This window comes from Lynx canadensis, chromosome B3 (assembly GCF_007474595.2).
Source record: "Lynx canadensis isolate LIC74 chromosome B3, mLynCan4.pri.v2, whole genome shotgun sequence".
Taxonomy (NCBI): Eukaryota; Metazoa; Chordata; class Mammalia; order Carnivora; family Felidae; genus Lynx; species Lynx canadensis.
In genome coordinates, this window is record NC_044308.2 from 70,786,010 (window position 1) to 70,808,445 (window position 22,436).

Below are 22,436 nucleotides of genomic sequence, written 5' to 3' on the forward strand. Positions count from 1 at the left end.
ATCTCTGCCCAGAATCCTGATGTTGCTCTAAACCACAGAAGAAACAACTGTGGATGAGTGACTTTCTTGCTTAAAATGTTAACATGTATTTTTTACAGTATTTAGAATAAAATAAAATTCCTTATCTCAGCCTAACAGACCTTAGTGATTTGACCCTTACAGTCACATAAAATTTAACCCTTAAATCTCTCATAAGTATTCATCATGTTCCAACCATTCAGGTGTTTGTTTTATATTCTTTAGGCATACCAAGCTTATTCCCTAATTATGCATAACTCTCCCTCATTGCCCACAATAGTACCTGACAAATGGGAGGTACTCAGTGAAATAGTATTTGTTAATGAATGTATGATTTATAGCAAGAATTCCCTCTTCTTGACTTCTTTTTATAAAATCTATTCAGCAGACAACATGCCGACTCAGTAACCTCCTCATGGAGGATTTCACTTCCTGGTTGCGAAGGGTATAAATCACAGGATTCATCAATGGAAAGATCACTGTGTGGAAGAAGGAAACTACCTTGTCCACTGGTAAGGCCCTGAAGGGGCGAGTATAGATGAAGATGGCAGGTCCAAACATGAGAAGTATAATAATGATATGAGTGGTGCATGTGGACAGTGCTTTGCTCTTCCCTTCAGAAGCAGACCCATGTACATGGCAAAGGATGACTGCATAGGAAGACAAAAGCCCCAGGAAGCACAGGAGGGTGAGCAGGCCACTGTTGAAGACCATTAGAAGCTCCACCACGAGGGTGTCTGTGCAGGCCAGCTTGATGACCTGTGGCACATCACAGAAGAAGTTATCCAGTTGGTTTGGGCCACAGAAGGGCAAGTGGAGGATGAGGGCCACCTGGATAATGGAGTGGACAAAGCCTCCAAGCCACAGGGCCAACAGCAAGGCATAGCAGGCTCTAGGGTTCATGACTGTGGAATAGTGCAAAGGCCGACAGATGGCGATATAGCGGTCAAAGGCCATCACAACAAGGAGTAACCCTTCCCCTCCTCCAAGGAAGTGCAAGAAAAAGAGCTGAGTGATGCAACCCCTGTAGGAGATTACCTTCTTCTCAGAGAGGAAGTCCACCAGCATCCTGGGAGCCACAATGAAGGAGTAGGATGCATCCAGGAAAGCCAAGTTGCCCAGAAAGAAGTAGAGGGGGGCTGTGAGACCAGGGTCTGATCTTATGGTGAAAATGATGAGGAAATTTCCAGGAAGGATGATGAGATAGAAAATTAAGATCAGCACAAAGACCAGGAGCTGAATATTCTGGGACTGGGTCAGACCAAGAAGGATGAATTCTTTCACCATCGTGCCGTTTTCTAGCTCCATCTTTTCTGCCTATAGAACATCAAGGAATAGTTTATTTTCATCTCTTGCACCTAGATCATAGTTCTTTTCAAACTAAAAGTTATGCCACATCTGTCACACCATCACTGTCCCACAACCTAAGAAATCTTTTCTACCCTTTATTCTTCTACATTTCATATCTGCCAACACCCTGATCTTAAAGCCACACTCTCTGCTTCTTCAGTCCTGTGCTGCTATTAACTATTCTCTCACGTGGGACTCTGCAATGCCCCTGCCCTGGACTAGTTTATGATTTGCATGAGACATAAGAAAATGTTTCTGACTGAGAAAAAACTTAACCCCAGTTATCAAGTTCTTCAAGTTTTTATTTGAATGAAGGTTAAGGTAGGGATTGACAGCAAACAGGAATGACAGTTTTTTAAGGTGACAGAAATGTTCCATATCTTGACTGTAATGGTTACCAGTGTCTGTTCTTTTGCAAAAAAGTACTAAACTATACAGAAATTGGTACATTTACTTTATGTAAATTATACCTTAGGAATGCTGACTTAAAAAGCTAAGAAAAAACTGTTTACTTGAAATATGTCCTTCTTCATAGAATATCAACCCATCAACCTGGTCTAAAATTTTAAAAAGCCTGGTCATTCTGGAGAAATTAAGATCTGAGGCTTATTTGTAATAGTGGCATCTAAATTGGGAATGTGGTCACCCAACACACATTATAATTTATTGGCATGAAAACAATAATGGTAGAATTTCTATATATATATTATTATATCACATTCTTTGATGTTCTACTTTTAAAAGTGTTATAGTTTATATAGAATCATGATATAATTGAATATAAAATATACAAATAAAATATAGATGTCGCTTGCACATGTTCAAAATGGTTTTTTATTGAAATGAAAAATTTTAAAAGCTTGAAGATATTTGAACAAGAACAAACTACTGGTGATTTAAAACAATATTTCACATGCTTTCAGTTACATGGCAGACTTGTTTTTAAAGTGTTGTGGAATAGAGTGTAGAGAAGAGGGCAAGAAGGGTCCACTAAGTATATGTAAGAGGGGAGAGAATGAAAGAGAGAAAGAAAAAAAGAAAAGCAATAAAGTCCCAAGTCAAGAAACCAAAGGAGATTTTTACAATGGGACATCTATTCAAAACATCAAAATACCTGCGTTTTGTATCTCTAAACCTAAATAGATTAATTAGTAACTGGTATTTCCATGTATAGTCTAAGTTGGGAATTATGAAACAGGTACTTTACAACAAAAGGCACATATATGCACACACATAGTTTCCTAAGCAAAACTGAAGTACAAAAATTTACAAATGGCGCCATCCAAATCAGCTTTTCTGTTTCCATCTTTCTTTTCTTTTCTTTTTTCTTTTCTTCCTTTCCCTCCCCTCTCCTCTCCTTTCCTTTCCTTTTTCTTCTCTCTCTCCTTCCTTCCTTCCTTCCTTTAGCATTCACTGGCTTCAATATTTATAATTCCTTTTGTGCATAAAATCTGCTGTTAGAAAAATTAATCAGGAATCCCTCTATACTTAATTCTAAGTAGTGTGCATCTTGCACAGTATTATACAGTGGTTATTTCATAGTCTTTCAAACAGTGATTCTGTCTTTAAGACATAGAAGAAATCTTTAAGCTCCTGTAAGGTTAAGAGCTACTTATGTTGTGTTTTATTTCCTATCATAGACTTCTGTTCTATTAACCCTTTAACAGATGGGATTCATTACCATCTAACATCCCTCACTTCTCTCAGTTAATATATGATGTGTGAAATTAAGACCCAGTATTAACATTCCCAAGACAATTAGTACTTTAATAAAAGTTTGTATATCTCCAATAAAGTAATTTTAAGTATGAGGAAGAACTAAAGCTATTTTAACAGATAAAAGGTGTTGTACTAACAGATAAAAGGTGTTGCTGTATTGTTGAATTCAGACTTCACATATTAGTCTATTTCTACTATAATTCTGACCATTACATTCCATGACAGCAAATGCACCACCTGAAGAATTATAATAGCTTTCCATTTATTCCTTCTTTCTATACTTTGTAAATATGAAGACAAAAAGATTTACCTCTCTAGCAATCCAACACTACACTCACACAACAGCAATCACCTCTTAATGGAAGGAACAATTACTGATTATTCCTGCCTTTGTTCTTAAGTATCTCTTCTCACAGAGGAGGCTCTTACATTTTGAAATACACAGCCAATTTGTGATGAAATGGAGAATGTACTTTGGGAATTTAAAGGCTAACAAAGCTATAGAATGCTTTCAATGGGAATTATTAGAATGCCAACAAGATGTAATCAAAGTTTAGACTAAAGAGCCGTTAGGTACAAATATTCAAATACACTCAGTTAAAGAGACACTGTGTCACTGCTGGGATTTAAAAATCAACATTCCAGCAGTGACAGAGACAATGGAATGTCAAGCATGTTTATTAGGTCTCAGTGAATAGAAAGCCACAGGAAATTGTTTTATATTTTACACTGCAATTCAAAAAAAGAAAAATAGTATAATTGCTAGGAAATCATAGCTACATCAAGAAACAATTAATGTGGCCAATTAGGTAAATATATTAGATTCAACATATTTCTGGTGACAAAAAATAGGCAAAGACAAAATAAATGATGCTTACAAAGAGTCCTTTGGACTTTCCATGGAAAGAGAGGATGTCCTCCAAACAGACCGTATTATGCCCTTGGTATTTGTTGTTTTCATTTTAGACATAATTGTCTCCTATGCTCTGCTGAAGCAATAATGAGGAACTATTTTCTTTTCAAATATATATTATTAGTTTATTATTATTAAACTAAATAATAAGAATCATGTAGTAGAAGGTAACAAAATTTAAATTTTAGATTTGATTTTGTTTTAAAGAGAAAGATTTTTCAAACTACTGAAAAATCAAAATGCTAAACATAAAATGTTTCTCTAAAAAATACAATGCATAGGGGCACCCGGGTGTTTCAGTCAATTGAATGTCTGACTTCAACTCAAGTCATGATCTCATGGTTCATGGGTTCAAGCCCCGCATTTGGCTCTGTGCTGACAGTTCAGAGCCTGGAGCCTGCTTCAGATTCTGTGTCTCCCTTTGTCTTTCTGCCCCTCCCCTGTTGCGTTCTGTCTCTCTCAAAAATAAACATTGAAAAAAATTTAATATAATGCATAATCAAAGACATTTCATTCTCATACGATAATATTAGGGGACTTTAACACCCCAGTTACATCAATGGACAGATCATCCAAACAGAAAATCAACAAGGAAACAGTAGCTTTGAATGGCACACTGCACCAGTTGGATTTAGCAGACATATTCAGAACATTCCATCCTAAAACAGCAGAATACACATTCTTTTCAAGTGTACACAGAACATTCTCTAGAACAGATCCCATATTGGGTCACAAAACAAGTCTGAACAAATTCAAAAAAATCAAAGTCATACCATACATCTTTTCTGACCAAAACACTATAAAACTAGAAATCAACCACAAGAGAAAATCTGGGAAGACCACAAATACATGGAGCTTAAATAACATGCTGCTTAACAATGGGTCAACCACAAAATCAGGGAAGAAATAAAAAATTATATGGAAACCAAGGAAAATGAAAACACAATGTTCCAAAATCTTTGGCAGGCAACAAAAGTGGTTTTAAGAGGGAAGTCAGAAAGCAAGAAAACCTCCAGAAGCAAGAAAAATATCAAACTAACCTTACACCTAAAGGAGCTAGAAAAAGAACAAGCAAAACCCAAACCCATCAAAAGAAAGGCAATAATAAAAATTAGAGCAGAAGGGCGCCTAGGTGGCTCAGTTGGTTAAGCATCCTGATTTCAGCTCAGGTCCTGATCTCAGGGTTTGTGAGATGGAGCTGCACTGACAACATGGAGCCTGCTTGAGATTCTCTCTTTCCCCTCTCTCTGCCCTTCCCCCCTTTCTCACTCTCTCTCTCTCTCTCTCTCTCTCTGAAAATAAATAAATATTAAAAAATTGGGGCGCCTGGGTGGCGCAGTCGGTTAAGCGTCCGACTTCAGCCAGGTCACGATCTCGAGGTCCGTGAGTTCGAGCCCCGCGTCAGGCTCTGGGCTGATGGCTCGGAGCCTGGAGGCTGTTTCCGATTCTGTGTCTCCCTTTCTCTCTGCCCCTCCCCCGTTCATGCTCTGTCTCTCTCTGTCCCAAAAGTAAATAAAAAACGTTGAAAAAAAAATTAAAAAAAAATCAATAGAGCATAAATAAATGATTTAAAAACTAAAACAACAATCGAACAGATCAATGAAATCAGGAGGTTGTTCTTTGAAAAGATCAACAAAATTGATAAAGCAAAATTGATAAGCTGGACTCATCAACAGAGAGAGAGAGAGAGAGAGAGAGAGAGAGAGAGAAAGTTTGCAGTCTTAGCCAAATAAATAAAATCACTAATGAAGAGGAGAAGTAACAACACCAAGAAATACAAAGGATTATAACAGAATATTATGAAAACCTATGTGCCAACAGATTGGACAACTTAGAAGAAACAGATAAATTCTTAAAAACATATAACATGCCAAAACCAAAGTAGGAAGAAATAGAAAATTTGAACAGACCAATTACCAGCAATGAAATTTAATCAGTAATCAAAAAATAAAAATGCAGGACAAGAAGGCTTCACAGACAATCTCTACCAAAAAGTTAAAGAAGAGTTAATACCTATTCCTCTCAAACTATTCCAATAATATAAGAGGAAAGAAAACTTCCAACTTCATTCTATGAAGCCAGTATCACCCTGACACCAAAACCAGATAAAGACACCACAAAGAAACAAACCACAGAACAGTATCTCATAAATATAGATGCAAAAATCCTCAGCAAAATATTAGCAAACCGAATCCAACAATACATTTTAAAAAATCATGCACAACTATCAAGTGGGATTTATTCCTGGGATGCAGGGGTGTTTAATATTCACAAAACAATCAACATGATAGAGCACATCAACAAGAGAAAAGATAAAAACTGTATGATTGTTTCAATGCAGAAAAAGCATTTGACATAGTACAACATCAATTCATGTTAAGAACTCTCTGTAAGGTAGGTCTAAAGAGAACTTACCTCAATATAATAAAGGCCATGTGTAAAAAACCCATAGCTAACATCACAGTCAATGGAGAAAAACTGAGAGAGCTCTTTCTAAGGTCAAGAACAGGACGGATGTCTACTCTCACCACTTTTATTCAACATAGTAAAAGAAGTCTTACCCACAACAATCAGACAACAGAAAGAATTAAAAGGTGTCAAAAGTGATAAGGAAGAAGTAAAACTTTCAGTATTTGCAGATGACATGATACTATGTATAAAAGCCAGAAGACTCCATCAAAACCTACCAGAACTGATAATAAATTCAGTAAGGTTGCAGGATACAAAATCCATGTACAGAAACCTGTTGCATTCCTATGCACTAATAACGAAGTGGCAGAGAGTGAAATTAGGAAAACAATCCTATTTACAATTGCACCAAAACCAAGAAAATATCTAGAAATGAACTTACCCAAAGAGGTGAAAAATCTGTACACTGAGAATTATAAAACACTACTGAAAGTCAAGATGACCCAAAGAAATGGAAAGACTTTTTATGCTCCTAGGCTGAAAGAGTAAATATTGTTAAAATGTCCATACTACCCAGAGCAATATACAGATTTAGTGCAATCACTATCAAAATACCAATAGCATTTTTCTCAAACTAGAACAAACAATCCTAAAATTTGAGTGGATCCACAAAAGACTTCAAATAGCCAAAGCAATCTTGCAAAAGAAAAACCAAACTTGAAATATCACAATTCCAGATTTCAGTTATACTACCAAATGGTAGTAATTAAAACACTACGGTAGAGGCATAAAAATAGACATATAAATCAATGGAATAAAATAGAAAACCCAGAAATAAACCTATAATTAGGGGCGCCTGGGTGGCGCAGTTGGTTAAGCGTCCGACTTCAGCCAGGTCACGATCTCGCGGTCCGTGAGTTCGAGCCCCGCGTCGGGCTCTGGGCTGATGGCTCAGAGCCTGGAGCCTGTTTCCAATTCTGTGTCTCCCTCTCTCTCTGCCCCTCCCCCGTTCATGCTCTGTCTCTCTCTGTCCCAAAAATAAATAAAATTTGAAAAAAAAGAATTTAATAAAATATAAAAAAAAAAAAACCTATAATTATGTGGTCAATTAATCTTCTACAAAGAAATCAATACACAAAGGGAAAAAGACAGTCTTCAACAAATGGTGCTGGGAAAACTTGACAGCTACATGCCAGAGAATGACACCGGGCCACTTTCTTACACCACAACAAATTAAACTCAAAATGGATTAAAGACCTACATGTGATACCTGAAACTACAAAACTACTAGAAGAAATCATAAGTAGTAATTTCTTTGATATGTGCTACAGAAACATTTTTCTAGATATGTCTCCTCAGGTAAGTGAAACAAAAGCAAAAATGAACCATTTGGGACTTCATCAAAATTAAAAACCTTTTGTGCAGTAAAGGAAACTGAACAAAACAAAAAGGCAACCTGATGAATAGAAGATATTTTCAAATGATATATCTGATAAGGGGCTAATATTCAAAATATAAAAAGAACTTATACAACTTCACATAAAAAACTTTTTTAAATTAAATAATGGATGGAGAACCTGAGATGTACAGATGGCCAATAGACACATGAAAAGATGTTCAACAACTCTAAACATCAGGGAAATGCAAATCAAAACCACAATGAGATATCATCTCATACCCACCAGAATGACTAAAATCAAAAACACAAGAAACAACTGGTATTGGCAAGGATGTGGGAAAACAGGAACCCTCTTGTACTGTTGGAAGGAATGCAAATTGGTGCAGACACTGTGGAAAACAGTATGAAGCTTACTCAAAAAGTTAAAAACAGAACTACCCCATGATCCAGTAATCACAGTACTAGGTATTTATCCAAAAAATACAGAAATGCTAATTAAAAGGGGTAAATGCGCCTCTATGTTTATTGCATCATTATTTATAATAGCCGGACTATGGAAGCAGCCCAAGTGTTCATCAACTGATGAATGAAGATGATGTGATATGCACGTGCGCTCATTGAATACCATTCAACCATAAAAAAGAATGAAATATTGCCATTTGCAACAACATGGATAGATCTAGAGAGTATAATTCTAAGCGAAATAAGTCGGAGAAGGAAAAATACTATCATTTCATTCATATGTGGAATTTAAGAAACAAAACAAATTAAAGGGAAAAAATGAGAGAGAGAGACAGACTGTAAACTAAAGAGAACAAACGGATGGTTACCAGGGGTAACCTGGTAGAGGAGGGGTGAAATAGGTGTTAGGGATTAAGGAGAGCACTTTAATGAAAATAGTAATAAAATAAAATAACAAAAGGAGAGGAAAATAAAAACATTTCACTCTAATTTACATCCAGCTCACCAAAGAGAAGGGGGAAGACTGTCAAATGGAAAGAATAGAGGAAGTAAGAGATACATGATATTATAATAATATAAACAGGAAGGGGAAATTAAAAACAAGAACAATTACAAAAACTATATTAGGAAAATAGGAAATGAACATGAAAAGACAGACACAGAAATGCATATTTTGTAAAACCTTATATACAAAAAACTCGACAGTAAAAGAAAGTTATTTTTTAAAAAAATGACACAAACAGCCTTGGTGTTTGTGGCTCTCCTCTGTGGCCAAGGCGCCACCTGCACTGTGCCCTGAGACCAGCTCCTTCACAGGCTGCAGGTGCCCCTGCATGGGGGCCAAGGGGAGCTGGGGCTCCGCCCTCCTCTGCCCTGGAAGTCATGGACATCCTCGCCTCCCCTGTGCCACCACTGCTTTGTGTGGGGGACATGGCAAAGCACAGGGAGGAGAAGCCCTGCTTTCAGCCCACCCCAGCCCCTAAGTCAACATCCCTGGGCAGCGGCACCATGACCTGAAAGAACAGAATATCTGTCAGGCAAGAGCTGCTGTAATGCTTCATGATAAAGCCATTAAGAAGTGGGTGCCAGCCAGTAGCTCCACAGGGTTCAGCAGAGTTTATACATATCATCCTACAGGCAATGACACACTCAGAATGGTGGGCAAGAAAATTCAGGACCATCAGCATTGCAGTGTGGGGGGTAACCTAGTGATATAAAGATGAAGGAAACAACTATATGGATTGGAAAGGAAGAAACAAAGCTGACCTTATTCAGTGACAATACAATTCTCTACATGAAAAACCTCAAAAGTATCTGCAGTTAAAATATTAGATTAAGCCTGTTGAGCATGTTTACTGGGTAGAAGATCAATTTATAAAAAGCAGTAGCTTATTTGTATAACTAGCAATAAACAATGTGAAAATACAGTTGACCCTGGAATAACCTGGGGGTTAGGGGAACCACCTCCCATGCAGTTGATTCTCCATGTATAACTTTTAACTACCCCAAATTTTAACTATTAATAGCCAACTGTTGACTGGAAGCCTTACCAATAAACATAAATAGTTGATGAATACATGTTTTGTATGTTATGTGTATTATGCATTATATTCTGACAAGAAAGTAAGCTAGAGAAAAGAAAATGTTATTAAAAAGATCGTAAGAAAGAGAACATAGACTTACAGTACTGTACTGTGTCAAAAAAATGTCCATGTAGAAGTGAACTTGCATGGTTTAAACCTGTGTTGTTCGAGGATCAACAGTATAATATTAGAAAGATATTGCTTAATTTTTTGAGGAACTTCCACACTGTTTTCCAGAGTGGCTGCACCAGTTTGCATTCCCACCAACAGTGCAAGAGGGTTCCCATTTCTCCATATCCTTTCAACAATAGCCAAATTATGGAAGGAGCCTAAATGTCCATCAACTGATGAATGGATAAAGAAATTGTGGTTTATATACACAATGGAGTACTACGTGGCAATAAGAATGAAACATGGCCTTTTGTAGCAACGTGGATGGAACTGGAGAGTGTTACGCTAAGTGAAATAAGTCATACACAGAAAGACAGATACCATGTTTTCACTCTTAGGTGTATCCTGAGAAACTTAACAGAAGACCATGGGGGGAGGGGAAGGAAAAAAAAAAAGAAAGGGAGGGAGCTAAACCATAAGAGACTCTTAAGAACTGAGAACAATCTGAGGATTGAGGAGGGCACCTGTTGGGATGAGCACTGGGTGTTGTATGGAAACCAATTTGACAATAAATTTCATATTTAAAAAAAAGATATTGCTTAAAGTAACAACAATGTATCTAAGAATAAATCTAATAAATTGGTTGTCTTTCAAAAAATAAACAAGAAAAGAAACGAACAATGAAATATGGGGAGAAAACTCCTCATCTTGGAGAATGTTACAGTCTGTTGCCACCAAAGACTTAAAATGTGTGGGGTTTTTTTTCATAACTATACATAAACAGGGACCTTGTCTTCTAATGTTTGCCACGGCACTTAAAATTAACCTGATGATCTAAACTAGTTTTCAGAATGGAGACTTCTTATTTCTGCTGGGAAAAATTTATCATTTTAGACAATCTTAGAAACTAAAATCATGAGCTAGTTGGCATTATAGTGTCAGCAATGTAGCACTGAATGAGGCAAAAAAAAAAAAAAGTTCCTGGGAATTTGACATTCAAATGCATGGAGAAGACAATAAACAAACACACCAGAAAGGAAAGATCTGACTGTGGTGAGTGTTGGGTAGAAATATAACCAAGTGATATGCTGGAAAGAGTCGGGGAAGAGGCTGCTGTGCTAGGTGAGCTAGCCAGGGAGAGTCTTGCTGAACAGCTGGCATTTCAACAGATATCTGAATGTCTGGAATAATCCCACTATGTGGATATCTGAAGAGCTGATAGAAGGCCATGAAGCAGGAAGAGAATGATGCACTAAGCAGCAGAAAGGAAGAGAAAGAAAGAGAAAGGCCACTATGGCAAGAGAGTAGTGGCCAAATGGAATTTTTAAAAAGTGTTAGTCAAGATAGAGAGGAAGGGCCAGATATGGATCAAATGCCAATTGGTCATCATTTCATTTGAGATGTTATAAACAGATGATATCTGATTTACATTTTTTAAAGATTATTCTGATACTGGTAAAGAATGGGTTTTAGAAGCCAAGAGTAGAAGCAAGGAGACCAGTTAGGGAGCATTTGAAGTACTGTAGACAAGAGATGGTGATAGGTTAGGCTAGGAGGTAGAACAAGAGATGGATGCTTAACCAACAGAGCCACTCAGGTTAAGTGTTGGACTCTTGATTTTGGCTCAGGTCATGATCTCACAGTTGTGAAATGGAGCCCCAAGTGGGGCTCAGTGCTGGGCATGGAGCCTGCTTAAGATTCTCTCTCTCCTTCTCCCTCTGCCCCTCCCCCAACCCTCACCTCTCATTAATTAATTAATTAATTAAAACCTACAAAAGTTTTTCCTCTGCAGGTTAACATCAGACTTCTTTCAATAGCAACATAGAAAGTTGTTTTGTTTTATTTTAATTTTTTTAATGTCTATTTATTTTTGAAAGAGAGAGAGACAGAGCATGAGCAGGGGAGAGGCAGAGAGCAAGGGAGACACAGAATCCGAAGCAGGCTCCAGGCTCTGAGCTGAGTGCACAGAACCTGAAATGGGGCTTGAACTCATGAACCGGGAGATCATGACCTGAACCGAAGTTGGACGCTCAACCAACTGAGCCACACAGGTGCCCCAGAAAATTGTTGTTTTTTTAAGTGAAGCAATATTTTCAAAAACTTAAAGTATACAAGGATTTTATATAATCTAAGCTATCTTTAAAGTCTCAAGACAGTTTTAAACATGCATTAACCCAGAAATTTATATTCATGCACTTCCCCTGTGTAATATTAAGGACAAATTTCTTCCAACCAAGAGAACAGTGAGGAGTCTTCAGCAAACAGATAAAACAGGATAGCAGTATCCTTCTGACCAGAGAGGGGAAAAAAATGGGACTAAAGGGCATATAGCACACCACAAAGATAATGCTAATACCTTTACTTATAAAGGGTGATAGGGTGTGCCTGGGTTTATATTATTATAATTTCTATGCTCATCATATCCTTTGATAATAAGACTCCATAAATCAGAAAAAAAAAGAAGTCCTATAACAAAATCCTATTTAGGAGATTAAAAATAAGAGAGTTTATAGTAATTGCTTCATATGTCATCTCTAGAAGTCAAAGTCTATTATTAAAGCTGTAATTAAATAACTGAAGTATAAGCAACAGAACGGTAAAATTAAGAATGATAAAACTTTTCATCACTACAATCTGGGTTGAAGAAGAGGAAAGAAAGGTTTATACTAGTTTTATCTTTGCTGATAATATGGATCTATTGATATTATTAAAAATTCCAGAAATTATTTTATTATATGATATAAAGACAAATCCTGGAAAAGTGATGTGGCCATCAGCCATATGTGACTATTGAGCACTTGAAATGTGGCTATAAGCTGAGGAAATGAAATTTTAAATTTTGTTAGTTAAAATTTTTAAAGTCATATGTAGCCCATGTATTGCATAGCACAATTCTAGGATAATACATGAATTTTAACTAATTTAACTTTATATTCTTTCTAATTTATTTGTTATTTTTCATTTTAACCTTGTTTTTTCAGTGTTCTGGAGTGTCACCCAAACCTGCAACAGGCCTTATGTAAGTGAGAAGTAAACTTCTGATGTGTAAAACCAATGATCTTTCTTTCTGTGGCATAACCTATTAAGTCTGATAGTCACCCAGAGTTAAAGTAAACCAGTATCCTCACCATCTTCCTGAAAAATACAAAGACTGCTACATTTAACTCCAATCACACAACTCTTATGTAAATGTTATTTCCATAAACTTTAGTTCTTACTTTTTCTAAACTTCAGAAGTTTGTTTGTTGCTGTTGGTAGTTACAGAAGTTTGTTTAGATTTACCACATACTTGCCATTCTTTTTCTGTCATCTCAAATCTCCCACCTGGGATCATTTCCTTACTTCAAGCATATCCTACAAAATTCCTCTTAATTTTTTTTTTTCTTCCTACGGATGTTTTTATTTTATTCTCACAGAGTTGATGATTATTTTGTCTCTGAACATTGAATATAACTCATCGTTTTACATTTTTGCTGTTAAAGCAGTCTGTTGTTAACTACCTTTCCCTTGAGGGTAATTTCTGCTTTTCTATTCAGATACTTTCAACATCTGCTCAGTTGTCTTTATGGATTTTATGATGTGTCTCACACTGTCTCTTCAAAATTGCCTCTGCCACATTTTGTCTACCCTCTTCTCTGGAAACTGAACTTTTATTCAGTTCTCAATGTCTCTTACCCTTTCTTTCATCCTTTTTATCCCATTTGGCTTCTGCCCTGCAATGTTGGTAGTTTACTCAACTCTATATTCTAGATTACTATTTTTTCTCTGAATGTGTCTAATTTGCATTCAGATGCATCTATGGAGTTTTTTAACTGAATCTAAGTTCTCTTTGTTTTTCATATAATTTTCCTATTTGTTTTTATAGTGTCCTCCCTTTTCACATTTCCAACCCTTTTTCTATTTCTCAAAGAATACTAAATATATTCAATTTATATTCTGTAGTGGGTTTTTTTTCCTGCTTTTCTGTTGTTCTTCTGGCTCTCACTCACAGAGCCTTGCTTTCTTGTGTGCTCATGATGTCAGATTGTAAACTCTTATTTCTTATATGTAGAATACTTTAAAAGTCTTGGGATAATGGCAGCATACTCCATATGGTATTTGTCTTTCCTTCTGTCAGGAGGCATTACAACTCTGGAACCAGAAACTGTAAGTAAAATTATCAACTAGCAGTGATTCAGACTACTCAATAGTATAAACTCAAACTCAAAAAATATGTGTGATCTCACTTATAGTTCATAATTCTTTTTTCTCTTTTTAGCATTTTGGGTGGTGGTTTTTTTGAAAACTTTATTTCACCACTACCCTGAGAATATATCCTTTGAGATCTCAGCTTGTTGTGGAATATTTCCTTGTGTGAGCCCAGGGCTTTGTCTCCTATCCATCTCTGTCCCTACCACACAAACTCTGGCCTTAAAAACAGAACACAAGTTTTCACAATAAAAGATGATTTTTATTCACCATTTATTTCTCTGGGTTCCCAATTTCATTTGATTTCCAGATTCTCAATATTCTATGCTGTCATTTTTTTTTTTTTTGCTAGCTAATCAAAGGATTTCAAAAAAATGTTTATCCATCGTGTGTATTCATTTTTAGTGACAGGTTCAGTAAAGCTCTCTAACGTGCCACAGACGGAAATAGAATGCAGCTCTATCATTTCTGCATTACAAGGCGTGTGGCATTTCATACTGTTTGATCATGCAAATCACATTAGTTTCAGTCTTAGATATAGTGTAATATATTTAATATTCAGTACCCATACTTCTGTCCTAGCTCCTCGATCTTCATGACTGATTGAAGTTTATTCTGATAGTTTCTTCAAGAATTTCTTGAAAACCACATTCCCAAAATTTTGTTTAATGCTTAAACCTGACAGTAGTCATAGCCTTTTAAATTAAATGCCAGTTTTGCTAGGTATAAAAAATGAGTTTTACACTTACTTGTCTGAAGACTTTTTTCCACCTCACCTTCACTTAATGTTAGTTTATTGTGTTTTGTAGCAATGCAGGCAGGCGAACTGGCCTGCTTCCAATTGAGCTGGTTGGGTGAAACTTCACAAACTTTGTTAAACAAAAACCCCAATCCCTGGGGAAAAAAAGACTGCCAGTAATGTTTGGTTTTCTACTTACAAGTTCTTATATTTTTAATTTTTAATGAACCTATTCTATTAATTAAAAAAAAGAACACCTTTATTTTTGTTTGGATAATAGAGATGTTTTTACCAGCCGTAACAGTAAAGTCCATCTTATTAATATTGAGATACCGTTAATATTTTCTTTACACTGCTATGTTTGATATCTTTTCTTCTTATTCCTAGCTTCAATATTTTCAGCAAATATCCTTCAGTAGTAGCAGTATAATAGTGTTTGAAGAGCATATTGATTCAGTAGTCTTTTCCCCAAAAACATTCATTCTACCTAAATGAAGAATAAGTGACCAAATGAATACAAGTCTGTCTGGTTCAGATAGAGAGAAATAACAGTAAGGAAATATAAAATCTAGATACATAAATTATTTTTTATTGTGTATGTATATATCTTTTGTGTGTTAGATGGTTTCTTCATGCCCTGTTGTAAAATATTAGAGAAGTCTACTATTTTATTCATGTCCAGGCAATGAGAAGTCAACTTAAAATTCAGGAATCATAAATTCCATCAGTATATTTGGGTTCTTAGAAGAGAAGTCCCTGTCGTTTTGAACATGAAAGAGGGTCATCATAGAGAAAACTTCACACAGCAAAGAATGAAGTTTTTGCACCATTATTCTATCCTGTGTACCTGAGGTTTTCATCATTTTCATCGTTCATTTATCTGTTTTCATTCCTAAAGCTAGTCATATACTATTATCAAAGAAAATATAAGACTAAAGCTCACAACAAATAATATGCTCTTTTATGGAGAGAACCCTAGTTTTGAAATTGAAAAGTTAATTTAAGTAAATAAATTTATATGAACTCAAATATTCTTTTATATTCTGAAGCACAGTCAATAATTGGGTTCTTAGTGTCAGCAATAGTAAATTGATCTCTAATAAATAAATCACTAAAAGATTATTAAAACCAATACATCTAGGTCTCTTCCATATGTACTAATGAAAAAAAAATGGGTTAATGGGAAAGAACTCTGAATTATAGGGCTAACAAAAGCAGCACCCTACTAAACTAATTTAACATGACAAGAAAAATTAGGAAATACAGAAAACACACAAAAATGGCAAAGGAGATAATAACCTTTTAAAAATCACACAGCTAGATGTCTGTTCATTCTAATCAGCCTAGAATCCCTTTCCTCCAAGTCTGCTTTCACACTGGAGGATGTAAGTAGAGACTGGCTATAAAAAGCACTACTTGGCTGGAGACTTCCGCTGGAAAGAGAGGGGTCTCACAGTCTCACATAGTAACAAACTCTGCTATGAATTCATAAAAATTGCTGTAGGCTGTGACAAAATCTTGAGTTCTGTCACCAATACTGTTGAGTGGTTGCCACATGAAATATGACTTAAAACAGCTTGTGTAAATGAATCCTCAGTTTCCATCATGAATTCTTGGAGTAGGAAAAGATAAAGTACAAAATAATCTGTTTTTCTAGCCCCAGGAAGGTGGGTTACCAAACACCATCCCACTGGGCTAGGACTGAACCATGGGAACAATATTTAATTTGGTCACTTGAAGCTACTCATATTCATATGCTAGCCACTTACTTCTTCATATTCATAGACAACATGTCTCCCAGGTCTTATTTATTTTATTATTTCTCAACAAACATTCTCCTCACAGCCAAAGCCTCTTCAGAATACTCATTCAATAAACAATTAGTGAAAATGTGTTTAGCAGACCATCACTATATGTTTTTTTTAAATTTTGTTTTAATCTTTATTTCCTTTTGAGAGAGAGAGAGACAGAGCATGAGCAGGGAAGAGGCAGAGAGAGTGGGAGACACAGAACCTGGAGCAGGTTCCAGGCTCTGAGCTGTCAGCACAGTACCTGACGTCGGGTTCAAACTCATTGCGAGATCATGACCTGAGCCGAAATCAGATGCTTAACCAACTGAGCCACCCAGGTGCCCCTACACCATCATTATATCTTAATTTCTAATGGTGATCTGCTGTAAGTTTCATGGAGGGTGTGAGTAAACTTATTTTTATCTTATTTTCTTTGTTTTTTCAGTGAATTGAGGGAAAAAATCTGGTAGGAATTTAAGAACTCAGATGAAAAGCAGTATTATTACCACTGCAAATGCTTCCTACTTTAGGACGATGACCTTCAGAAAGATTCTAGAATATGCCACTTTCACTTCTCTTTACATAAAATATATCTGTTGACCAACTTCCTCATGGCTGTCTTTACTTCCTTATTTCGCAAGGTATAGATAATGGGATTAAGTAAAGGGAATATCACAGTATGGAACACTGACACCACTTTATCTAGGGAAAAAGAGTCAAATGGGCGAGCATAAATGTAGATGGATGGCCCAAACATAAATACCACAATGGTGATGTGGGAATAGCAGGTGGACATGGCCCGGCTGGTACTCTCATCTGAGCCTGAATGTTTCTTAAGCATGGCCAGGAGGAAGGCGTAGGACATTAAGAGAGCAATGAAACATACCACAGAGATCAGACCACTGCTAAAAACCATCACTAATTCCTCCGGGAAGGTATTGGCACAGGCAATCCGGATAACCTGCGTGATGTCACAGAAGTAACTGTCTAACTCATTGGGCCCACAGAACGGAAGTCGAACAATGAGAGCCACTTGTATTATAGAATGAATAAAGCCCCCCAACCAGGAGAGAACCACCAGGATACTGCAGAGACGTCGATTCATGATAGTAGCATAGTGGAGAGGACGGCAGATAGCAGCATAGCGGTCAAACGCCATTACTGTGAGCAGGAACATCTCTGAAGCTCCAACAAAGTGCAAGAAAAAGAGCTGTGCAATGCACCCACCAAAGGAAATTCTCTTCCTTTCCACAAAGAAGTCTATGAGCATTTTAGGGGCTGTGATGGAGGAGTACCAAATGTCAAGGAAGGCCAGATTAGCCAACAGGAAATACATGGGTGAGGTCAAATGAGGGTCAAGCCTGATTGTGCAAATAATAAGAATATTTCCTGGAAGGATGAACAAATAGAAGGATAGAAATATAACAAATAGGACTAGTTGTACCTCTCGAGTCTGGGATAGGCCAGTGAGAACAAACTCTGTCACTCTGGTGTAATTTGCAGGTTCCATTTCTTCACTTTTTAAAAATAATATGGCTATTAAAAAAATAAAGAAATTGCAATTACTCCAAATAGCATTATTTTACTGCTTTTGAAATCATCAGATTGGCCTCTGTCATTAAGAGACTGTATTAGGATACATCTGATTGTCCCATTTGATGTCTGATAAGCCAAAATAGGGGGAAAGTGATGACCTGAAAATTAGAAACACTGAAATCATATGAAGTGTGTCACATATCAGAAAGCAAAATCCCAATCTATTAATGTTATTAATTTCTATTTTTTGTGAAACTCGGCAGTGCACTAATTCTTTCCCCATGCATCTACCTTAGTAAGAAATATATGCAGCTACTTATAAGATAAGCCAAATTGTAGACTGGTAATAAGAAAAACAGCTGTTATTTCTAGATTTTTTGTTGTTGTTGAGAAATATAGCCAACTTGGAAACTTGCTTGTCTAATATCAGGTACACTGATCTGGCAGTATTTTCTTTTTAATCTTTCAAAAAGATCCTAGGGCTTCATGTGTAATGAATGGACATTTCTTCTTTAACCAAAGCCTATACAGCTTAATCCTTGGTAATAGGTAAGTAGCCACAATATACAACAATGCAGGGCCATAGATGATAATTCTTTGGGCTGCAATCAGATCTCATTACTGCACTGACCGTGCATTTTATCCACTGCCCCAGGAAGGTAGGAAAAAGATATAGAGATCTAAGAAATGGGTTTGCTTACTACCCAAGCTGACCCATTCTGCCATTTCAAGATGACAGTGGGAATAAGATTATTGTTAAAATTTTGCTCAAGGCCTAGTCTTGAACCTACTACTATTAGATAAAACAAAACCCATTGAATAAAAAAAATATAATCATTCACTTTACCAAATATGCTTCCTCTTTTAGGTAATATAAACACTGCCCATCAAAGTAAGTATTTCTTATAGCCAACAACCAATATGAAAGAGTTGCTTCTGCTCTACTGATGTGCTGTTTTATAATATTGCCTCTCCTCAGGAGGTAAGCATAGAAAAACAAAGTTAAGATTCTATAAAACCAAGTGGATGAAACAGCATCCAGGCAATAAAGATTATGTATACTATTGACTGAAGTAATCCAGTGTTTCTTCCTTCGAAGCTACCCACTCAATTTGTGCATAATTTTAATGACCATAGACATATGACTTTCAGAACTAATATGCTATAAAAGCAAGAAAATAATGCTAAAGAAGGATGGTTCACTATAAGTCAACACACTGAGAAAATACCAGTATTTGCCAGCAATCTGACACAAAAGGAAGAAAACAAAAACACTGAGAAAGTTCAGCATTGTGGGACTTTTTAGCAAAAGGATAAATATACCCACTCATGAATAGCCCAAGGTGAGCCTTAGTGAGTTAATTAATCACGTTTAGTAAGACAGTGAAATTTAAAATTCAGTTTGGAAAATTTTTAATCAAAAAAAAGATAATGCTGCCAATTTTCAATCCTCAACTTTCTTAAAAGCATGGTTATCCAGATTGACATATGTCCTAGGAATCCAGAAAGCAATGGTTTTACTATATTTACCTAGAGAGGGTGCCTGATAGCCTCCATAAAACATTACACATGATATTGAAAGCTCTATCCCAAAACATATAGCTTCTGTGTCACTTCTATAAATAACCCATTTGTTTATTCAACAACTATTTAGAGGATATCTACTATGTCTTAACTGCTGAGAATACAACAATGAACAAGAAGACTTGGTTTCTGACTCACTTAAACTTCCATTTTAGAAGATTGACAGAAAACTAATTAGTAAACAAGCAATAAGTAAATAAATGAATGATAAATAATCAAAACAAATAATTACCACTATTGATAAGAGACAAGAGTGAAGTAAAAAGGGGATTATGATAGAAAATAAATGGTAGTGGCACATGGTGGTGATGGTGATGGCTTTTTTAAAAGAGCATCTTTGAACTAGTGACATTTCAACTAATTGAAAGCAAGAGAAAAAGCATTCTAGGAATAGGGAAGAGCAAATGCAAAGGCCTTGTGATAGGGAAGGGTTTCTAGGAGCTATAGAAGATCTGCAACTTACTGAAGCACAAAAACAGAATGGAGATAGCCAAAGGACCAAGTATTGTGTCTTATAAGAAGAAAATTATATTTTAATAGCTTCCAATATATTTTAGAATAAAATCTAAAGAATAACTTAACAAGATTTGTGATTTAGAAATATCACCCTTGCCTCTTTGCAAATAAATTGAAGTAGGATTAGGTGTGGGTTAAACTACAGATACAGCAACAGCTATTAAGAGAAACAAAGTGTTTTCTTTAGAAAATACTTAGGAGATCCAACTGGCAGGATTTAATGTTGAATTGTATATTGTCATTGTCCCACTACCAAAGTCAGTCAGAATTTGAGCACCATAATGGCAAACTATTAAAAAATGTATCTTTAAATCTTCTGTGTCAAAAATGAGGTTCATCCAGCACATTGAGGTTTTTAATAAAATTTGAGTGAATCTGCCATAACTATTTAGGGATGCCCTGTCCACCCCCTAAGAAAAGCTTGGGATTGTGCCAATAGAGCCGGGAGCAAGGAATCATGTCTGTGGAAATTCTGCAGGGAGCTAAGCCACCTATGGAAACTGAGGTAGGGCATTTCCTTCCTAGGCTGCCATTTAGGAAATAACTATTCCAAGCCACTGCTTACTCTTAGAGCAGCTATGTTGCTTGGTCAAGTGGATTTTAATTCATCCTGCCTACACCTATGCCTCCTAAGTTTCTTGATACAAGCCCTCTCTTCTTTTTGTTCTCTTTTAATAAAAATTGTATATATTTAAGGTGTACAACATGGCAATCTGATGTACATATTCATAGTGAAATGAGTCCTATTATCAAGTTAATTAATATAATCTCTTCACACAGTTACCTTTTTTTCAGTGACAAGAACACCTAAAAATTACTCTCTCAGCAAATTTTCAGCATTCAGTACAGAATTATTAATGATAGTCATCATTCTGTACATGAGATCTCTAGACTTATTCATTCATTCTGCATAACTGCAAATTTGTTTTTGAGCAACATCTCTCTATTTTCCCCCACCTCTCTGTCCCTGGTAACAACCATTCTCCTCTCACATGGCTAAAAAAATTATGATATAATAATATATATAATTCTGTCTTAAAAAAAAAAAGAGATCTAACATTTACAACAACATGAATGAACTTGGAGGATGTTATGCTAAGTGAAATAAGCCAGACAAAGAAATACTGCATGAGCTTACTTATATGTGGATTCCAAAAAAGCCTGCTCCTCTTTTAACAACATCTAGCGAATTCCCATTCTGTGCTTAATCTGTAGGGATATAGTATCTAGAGGATGACTATGGGAGATACCTAGAAGTACAGACACTCTCCCTACAGGTGAATGAACTGTGAACTCTCCTCAAGGGAAAAAATGCTTTGGGGAAAATTAAGAATCTGTGCAGAACTTCTTACCAACAATGCAGTGTGCATCCATGTATCTAGCCAAGCTCTCAGTAATCACATGAAGAATAGATATCTTGCCAATAGATATCTTGAGGAATTAGGGATGCTATCACATAGATCCTGAAATAGTAAAAGATGAAATGACTCAAGAGATATGCAGTTACCTTCATACAAGAGGCATTTTTAAAACATTAACTATCATCTATGACCACTGTCAATTCTCTTTCCTTAGATGAAGATGTGAATGAAGAAGCCAGTGTCTTCCAGAGTAAAAGTCACTCATCCTAGCTCCTCCCAAAAACCAAAAACTCACAACCATAAGAACTGCTTTCAGACTCTGCTTCAATAACATCATGTAGAAGGAGTAAGCTGAAACTGAGAGGCTGGGAAAATGGAAGAAAAGGAAATGTTGTATTGATGAAGGGGGAAAAAGGCTGTAAAAGAAAGAGGAAGTTATTAGTCAGGCATTTCTTCTGACGATGAAAACAGTCCATCTTTATGGGTCACGTTGCTACCAGTGAGTATTCATTTAAATGAAAAAGTAAAATAGTTTTATAAAATAAATACAAATGTTCATAAATAGGTTCAAGTGATGATTTATTGAAAATTCTTCCCCAGTACTTTCAATTTATTGAATGTACTTCCCCAAAAGTACTTCAGCCTTCCAAACCCACTGATCATGGGACAATGGTGAAGACTATGTAGGAGAGCTTTAGCCTTACTAAGCTAGGGGACCTTGAAAAATGGGGACTAAGGTCAAGTGAGAAAGGGAGGCT

General features: G+C 36.2%; 2 protein-coding genes across 2 annotated transcripts; both read right to left on the minus strand.

Annotated features, from left to right (window-relative positions):
• Positions 1-399: 399 nt before the first annotated feature.
• LOC115517185 (olfactory receptor 4N4) lies at positions 400-1,326 on the minus strand. Its single transcript, XM_030320306.1, has one exon. The coding sequence runs from the start codon at positions 1,324-1,326 to the stop codon at positions 400-402; it is 927 nt and encodes a 308-aa protein (XP_030176166.1).
• Positions 1,327-17,249: 15,923 nt separating this feature from the next.
• Positions 17,250-18,191, minus strand: LOC115517186 (olfactory receptor 4M1). The gene has a single exon (XM_030320307.1). It carries the CDS (start codon positions 18,189-18,191, stop codon positions 17,250-17,252), a length of 942 nt encoding a protein of 313 aa, XP_030176167.1.
• Between the last annotated feature and the right edge of the window lie 4,245 nt (positions 18,192-22,436).

What these genes read in the sequence shown, in the direction of transcription:
- LOC115517186 (XM_030320307.1), bottom strand. Translation starts at nt 18,191, where the DNA reads ATGGAACCTGCAAATTACACCAGAGTGACAGAGTTTGTTCTCACTGGC.
- LOC115517185 (XM_030320306.1), bottom strand. Translation starts at nt 1,326, where the DNA reads ATGGAGCTAGAAAACGGCACGATGGTGAAAGAATTCATCCTTCTTGGT.